The sequence below is a fragment of the Rhipicephalus sanguineus genome, chromosome 4 (assembly GCF_013339695.2).
Source record: "Rhipicephalus sanguineus isolate Rsan-2018 chromosome 4, BIME_Rsan_1.4, whole genome shotgun sequence".
NCBI lineage: Eukaryota > Metazoa > Arthropoda > Arachnida > Ixodida > Ixodidae > Rhipicephalus > Rhipicephalus sanguineus.
In genome coordinates, this window is record NC_051179.1 from 19,517,027 (window position 1) to 19,524,185 (window position 7,159).

The following is a 7,159-nucleotide window of genomic DNA, read 5'->3' on the forward strand; positions in this document are numbered from 1 at the left end:
CACAACTTCAGGCTTGTCTGTGCAACTATCTGACATTGTGTGTTGTTTCCATCTCTCAGAGCTGGACCAACTGACTGGGGTGGCAGCCATCCTGAGGTACCCAATGCCCGAGCTTGAGGACGAAGAGCTGAGCTCTGACGAAGAGTCCTGAAAGGAAGCTTCACCCTGCATAGCGTCTTCTAATTTAACTCGACTGTTTCAGTGTACATACAGTGTATATGATAAAGCAAAGGGCATGGACGTCACTAGAGATTGTTACGGAATGTGCGCACGAGGTGTCTTGTGCCTCGAGTAAACACTGTTATCGAATATGCACATGAGGCCTCCTGTTGTCCATTCTTGTGTGGAAAAATTAAAGGGAAAAAAAGTGAATTTTAAACATGCAGCAATCCTCTACCCATGAACTTGTTGTAACAACAATTGCAAACTAAGTTCATGAATGCACGGCAACTAAACAAATGTTGCTACACTGCCCCAATTGTCATAAATTGCGTCTATAGTTACCTAAATGTCACTTACGGTTATGCAGACGTGACTATCTGAAGTACACTGTCCTCTGAGAGGGCCATGGAGTTAACATACCAAGTTTGAGGAAGTTTTGTTGAGCCAATGGCACCAAAATACGATAAATACACTTTGAAATCAGTGACGTCACGCGTGGAGATTTTGGCGCGAAACTTAAGAATGAAACATTGAACTTCATTTTCTCCTTTATTGATACACCTATGATGGTGAAATTAACAATATTTTAGTTCTCAAAGTACAGTTTATCAATCTAAACCGATTCATTGTTTCTCTTTAGTGTCCCTTTAAAGCGTGCGACCAATCCCTGTAACTTTGCTCGTATACATAACGGATTCCCAAAATTTTTGCGGACGTCGATTCGTGAGGTCATTCGATGATTACCTGTAAAAATGGCTCATGGGCCCTTTAAACAACAGTTTCTGTTGGTTGCTTCTCCCCGGCTGTATTAATTCTTGATAATCGCCATTGTGAAGCTGCTGCAATGCTTCTGCAGCCAAGACCGGCAACGCAGCAAGTAGTGACGTAGAAAAGGAAAGGACCTTCTTATCTACGCTTGCACGTGCACTGTCACTCTGTTGTAACACCACTACGGCGTTACGACAGTCGTTTGGGGCGTTTGCTGTACGGAATTCCTGCCAAAACAAACTGTGACGTCTCAGTTTGACTTTTGACTGTACGCCAACTTTACGCTGCTGTCCAATTGTACGCCGATATCGCCCACTCACTTCACATTTTTCTTCGCCTCTTGCGCCACAAACTTTAAACGCTAAATGAGCAACCGTGGCCTCCGAGATTTGGTACGGCAAGGCGCCTTGCCTTAGCCAATCTCGGAGGCCACGCAAAAGCTCAAGGGTCCTTTATGATTAGACGACTGGAAGGATAAAGGCATCCACGGAGTGTAGCTATTTAACAGTGTGTTTTATATCGCACGAACACCGCTTTGCTTTTTTAAATTTTTGTATTCACGCTAGCGCCGCAAAGACGTAGTGAACCAACACGAGTGAACTCGCAGCTCGTGCGGTCACGTGATATTAGCGCGTTTTTATTTTTAGTCACGTGAACGCCGCTGAAACTAAGTGAACGCGCAGCTCGTGCTCAAGGTCATGCCCATGCCGGCTCTTCCTTCAAGGTCATGTTTGCGCGAAACGTACATTTCCATGGTATTAAGTGCCAGAACAACGATATAATTATGAGCATAAGCGTGCGCACATGTGAGGGGGGGGGGGGAGATGCGCAATAATTAAGAGCTTGGAAACTGCCTAAAAGTAATACGCTCGCGTTCTCACAGAATAAAATTAGCGGCCAATTCTCTATCTGTTTCTCTTTATCTTACTTACCTTTCTAACCACAAACATAGCTGCAGAAAGAAAGACTGGACTGAAAGCAGATATATTTGAGAACTATGACGTGGCAGACAATAAGTTTGCCGGAAATTTAACGAGAAAAACAAGTTTTAAAGCTGTTCACCAGCCAACCTAACCATTGCTGTGTAGTTTTTGTTTTGTAATGTGTAATGCAGCATTTTTATTATACGTTGCTTAGGAGATGTTAGCACTCATATATAGCGCCGGCTGCTTCTTCTCATAGATAATAGTATACGTAAAAATCACATCAACAACAAAAAAGTTGCATAGAAGAGCACATGTAAGTTCATTCACGTAGCGGTACGAAAACCGGCACAAAATACAGTCCAGTCAAACAACAATATAGTTTTTTTGTTTTGTTTTTTTTTTCGTTTTGCAGTTAATTTAAACGGTCGAGTTCAGGGGAGTAGCTTGTATGTGTGCGTGTATATGTACGCACGCAAAAGTGAAAAATTCCGGGGGACGTCTGAAGCGCGAACTCGACCCCGCGGCTACGCCAGTGGTCGAGTTCGCGAACGAAGACACTTCGAAACAAGCGACAGCATGCAGCTAGGTTTTTTTTTTTTTTTTTCGTGTTTAACTCACATGTGAGATAACAGCTTATATGTTTGTTTACCTCATCGCAAAAAGTACGACCAGGTATATACAATCAGGGCTTAAAACAAAGAAAATAGAAAAAGGAAAGAAAACTCTTGCCCCTGACAGCGCCTGCCTGATCCGCGACGGCCGGCGGACATCGCAGGTGAACCCGACTCGTAAGCTTCACGTGTTGTGCACGTGCAAGGAGGCTGATTTTTACAGCGCCACTTTTGGGCAAGAACGTCTTAATTGCTGGCGTTACGCGCCTGGCTGTATACGTGTCAGCTCGAGGAAAACTGCGTCCTTGAACGTAAAAAATGTGAGACGCTAAGCATGCGGAAGTTATGCGTATAGGATGCGGCCAACAGCTCCCCGGGTTGGGAAGCGGAGATCGTCTCTAGCTGCAGACGTCGCTCCAAACCACACTACAATGGGCTTCGACCTTGGTTTAAAAAATAAAGCGTGTCATAAAAGCATTTATTTGCGCAAATATGGAAAAAAGAGAAAACTCACAGGGTCCCTTATGCATTGACGCTAAGAAGACTCGGAGGCGAAAGCCGTCTTGTTTTTCGTCTCTGTCGATGTATTGATACTGTCCCGTCCCTTACCGAAAGCTTTCTGCGCCTAGCGTGGTTCTGCACTGCCTCCAGGATCGGAGGCATTGCAAGCTTTCTGCACGTCACCTGGTTTTGCACTGCCTCCGTGATCGGCCCACCTTTGACCAAGCGACGATGTCCTGTGATGACGTCATCATGGGACTCCATACCAACGTTACGATGACGTCACAAATTTTGGCGATCTGTGACGTCATGATGACGTCATCACGTGGTGCTTTTTTTTTTAATCACTCGCGTTGATGCCGATGCTGACGGCCAATTTTCGCGTTTGGTGAGGCATCTCAAGCTTTCGGCATAAAAAACCGTTTACGGCGCGCCAGGTGAGCAGAAAGGTGTACTGACCCATACGCTGGTGCGCCTGCCAATCCGTCTGCAGCGCCTGTTTGTTTCTTTGGTAAATCGCCAGAAGAACATGTGAAAATAAGGGGCCTCACTTCTTAAAAAAGAGCCAGAACTCAAGCTAAAAGTAGCCAAAGTAGCCATGCCATTTCATTTTAGCGCCAAATTTGCCGCCAAATAGAACAAAATTGATATGATGAGTAGAGTTTTTCTTATTGAACAATAAATAATCGAAAGCATAAAATAAAGAACACAATGTTTTCTCTCTTGCTGGCTCTTCAAGCCGCAGGTAAGTTGAAAATCAGTTAATAATTTTACATAAGTTCAGTACGCCTGCAGGCACTTTGTCTACAATGGATGTAGTTCTTGTCAAAGTAATTTTGGGTGAAAAACTAAGAAGGAACAGTAAACGTTGAACCTATTTTTTCTTGAAGCCGTAGACTGAAATTTCTAGAGTTACAACTTCATTTTGTTGCAGATGTCTTTTCGTCAAGTTCAAACGAGAACACGCGCTGTGCTTCAGTATTAAAAACTGGTGCGTAGTGTCATCATAGACGACGGGCAGCGTCAGCAGTGTGCTAGCCACGCCTGTGCTTATATGCGCGCAACTTCTTTACACCGTGCTTGCATTCGTGCCGCACGTTCCGTACATCGACGCTTGGGGAGGACTAGCACGCACGTCGGCCAACATGGCAGAAGAGCTGGAAACAATGGTTATTATTTAGGCTTGCTTGCTATTTTATCTGCGTATAGTAAGAAAAATTGCTTGTAAATGCGCCAAAATAGAAGTTCGAAGTAAGAAACTAGCCATGGCGCCAACCTGAAGCTTTTAACGCCAGACAGGGTCGTAAAGTAACTAGGGATGTGCGAATATTCGACTTTCGAATTCGAATCGAATAGTACCTAATCGAATAATTCGATTCGACTTTCGAATAGCCAGTATTCGAAGTTGCGAATAATTCGACACAACGAATATCTAAAACGCGACAAAGGCCAGTCATGCAACTTGGTTAGAGTGCCGTGGCTAAAACTAATGCTAACGTCGTTGCAGTAGTCATTTCGTTCAAACCTTCACCGACATCCTGGTTCAAAAGCAAGGGCGTGCTGATCTTAAAGGCAATTATGTCATTTCCGCACGTAGAAAAACATACGAAAAAATGGTTAAGCCCTTAATTCACAACTTGGTTCCCAAAACGAAAGCATGGACTTCTTGCGTAGTTCGGTCGCGTATTCTGCAAGCGTCGTAAAACGTCCTTACTTTGGTCTGTGAAACCCTCTGTCATTGGCTTTGCATGTACAAATTTGTTCGTGCTGTGCAGTCACCACTGCCACACCGAATCACTCGTTAAAGAACTCCCATCGTTCCAGCACGCAGTTAAAACGCATGCTGTAAACGGGCGCCCCAAGATTTCTTGGTCCGGAGCACCCATGACGATGAAGCACATTACCAATATCAGAAGAGCCGTATTGCGCTACCACGGGAAAAAAAAAAAAAAAAAAAACTAGCTACCGTACCCCCCTCTGTTAGTCGTTAGGAGGGGCGCTGCTGACTGGAATGGCGGCTCTTCTATCAATATGCTTGCGTGCCCGTAAAAGCTGAAACGAACTCCTGCCATCCGGGCTGCATGGACATCCGGTGCACAGCCTCCCCCAACGACATGCCCCTTCTGCGTTGCTCCAGCCACAGAGGCAACGATCGATCACCTACTTGGGACCTGTCCGGGCCTTCACAAGGCTCGCACCCGCCACCTACGAGGCCTTGACTACCGCCCCGGTCGACCACCCGACTTAACGCGCTGGACGCACGGGCCGTTGCATCGACCGCTCCTGGCCTTTATCAGCGAAACTGAACTCTTTCCTTTTATTTAACTTATGCCGTAGGGCATACTGGCGCCAATAAAAAAAAAAAAGAATGCCACTCCCGAACAAGTGCGTAATAAAACTGTCGGCACGCCGCAGCGCCCCTGATTTTTTCCTTTGTCTTGCCGTAACTGGCTGTACACATTTCGTGTAAATATACTATTCGATATTCGATATTTTTGGCCACTATTCGGTACTATTCGATTCGAATTCGATTCGAGGTGAAATTTCACTATTCGCACGCCTCTAAAAGTAACCAATTCGGCGCAAAGTAGCCACCAACGATCCCTGGTTGTGAGAGAGAGCGCTAAGCATACACAGACACGAGCGCATAAGATAGGCAGTTGCAGCCTTGAAGAAGGCATATTAATAATATTTGTGGGGCTTAAAAACCACGATATGATTATCAGAGACGCCGTAGTGGAGGGCTCCGGTAATCTAGACCACCTGGGGTTCTTTACAGTGCATCCAAATCTAAGTACACGGGCCTCGAGCATTTTTGCCACCATCGAAAATATGGCCGCCGCGGCCATGGATTCGATCCCGCGACCTTCGGTCAGCAGTCGAGCACCATAACCACTTGACCACCGTGGCGGGTTTTAAGAAGACAACACCGCTTGTCGAAATAGGCTACATCGACAACCCGTGTTCAAGAATTTTCCATCTCTTCATGGCTGTTGCACTGTGAATACGAATCCCATCTACGTGTCCGTACCATCCCCTTTCACCGTTCTTTTTTCTAGATGCGAAGTATCTTAAGGCGGAGTTCAATCCGGTGGTGGTGGTGGTGGTGTGCGGCGTAACCACCCTTACTGCGCATGCGCATACCCTCTCCACGCACCCTCTCCACATCCCCTCTCCCCTCACCCTTTCCACTCTCCATCTCCCTCCCCTTTCCACTTTCCCTCTCCTTTCCTCTCTCCGCTTTCTCTCTCCCCTCCCCCTTTCCACTCTTCCTCTGAAACGCGGGCTAGACATGCCGAAATTCTCTCCTGCGCAACGCCGCGATGAGCAGCAGCGCATGCCCGTCCTCTCCCCCTCTCTCTCCTCTCCTATGCTGCCCCGCTCTCGCACGCCTGCCGACCGCGTTCCCCGCTCGCCCTGTGAGAATTAACGGCCAGGCTAGAGGGAAGACAAGACGCGCTTAGCGTTCCAGGCTCTTCGCGTTCTACGACGCGAGGTCGGTAGCATGCCAAAGAACGCCAACGGAACGCGATCGTGCAAGTGCTCCGCCTTCGCATCGCCTCATGGTCCCCTTTAGCGGGAAATGGTGTAATTTTTTCATATTTCCTCCTGCTCCTGTGCCCCGGCCCGGCCGCATTTTAATGGAGGCGGAAATACTAGAGGCCCGTGTATTTAGATTTGAGTGCACGTTAAAGAACACCAGATGGTCAAAATTTGTGGAGCCCTCCATCCACTACGGCATCCCTCATAATCATATCGTGGTTTTAGGACGTAAGACCCTAGATATTATCATTATTGCCCTGCTCTTGCGTAAAGCGTACCATCCTATCTCGTGTTGACATTTGTGCCGTTTCTATATAATAAATTCCCTCCCGCCACGAAACGCGCTGCTGGAGCAGCAACGTATATACGGAGGCAGTGCTTGCTCGCTTGCTTGCTTGCTTGCTTGCTTGCTCCTTGTGTTTGCTCTTACCCACTACGGGGAATCGGCCATGAAACCGGCGGTTAATAAGATATTAAAAAAGGTTTTTTTTCAGCTAAAAATTGAGGAATAAATCAACTGCCGAAAGAATAAACGAAAATTTAAGAATGACTTGTCTTGTCGATATAGGAATAAGGAGCAGAATAATACAACAATATGAGAAACAGTGAACGAATGGAAGGAATTCTGGGGTACCAAATTTTTTTCAG

General features: G+C 46.4%; 1 protein-coding gene across 1 annotated transcript in view; it reads left to right on the plus strand.

The window, feature by feature from the left end:
• Window positions 1-312, plus strand: part of LOC119389541 (protein pelota) — a gene marked incomplete in the record, with an annotated part of 8,346 nt that extends 8,034 nt beyond the window's left edge. The window contains 1 exon segment of the mRNA XM_037656857.2: window positions 60-312. Coding sequence (XP_037512785.1) covers window positions 60-151 — 92 coding nt within the window.
• Between the last annotated feature and the right edge of the window lie 6,847 nt (window positions 313-7,159).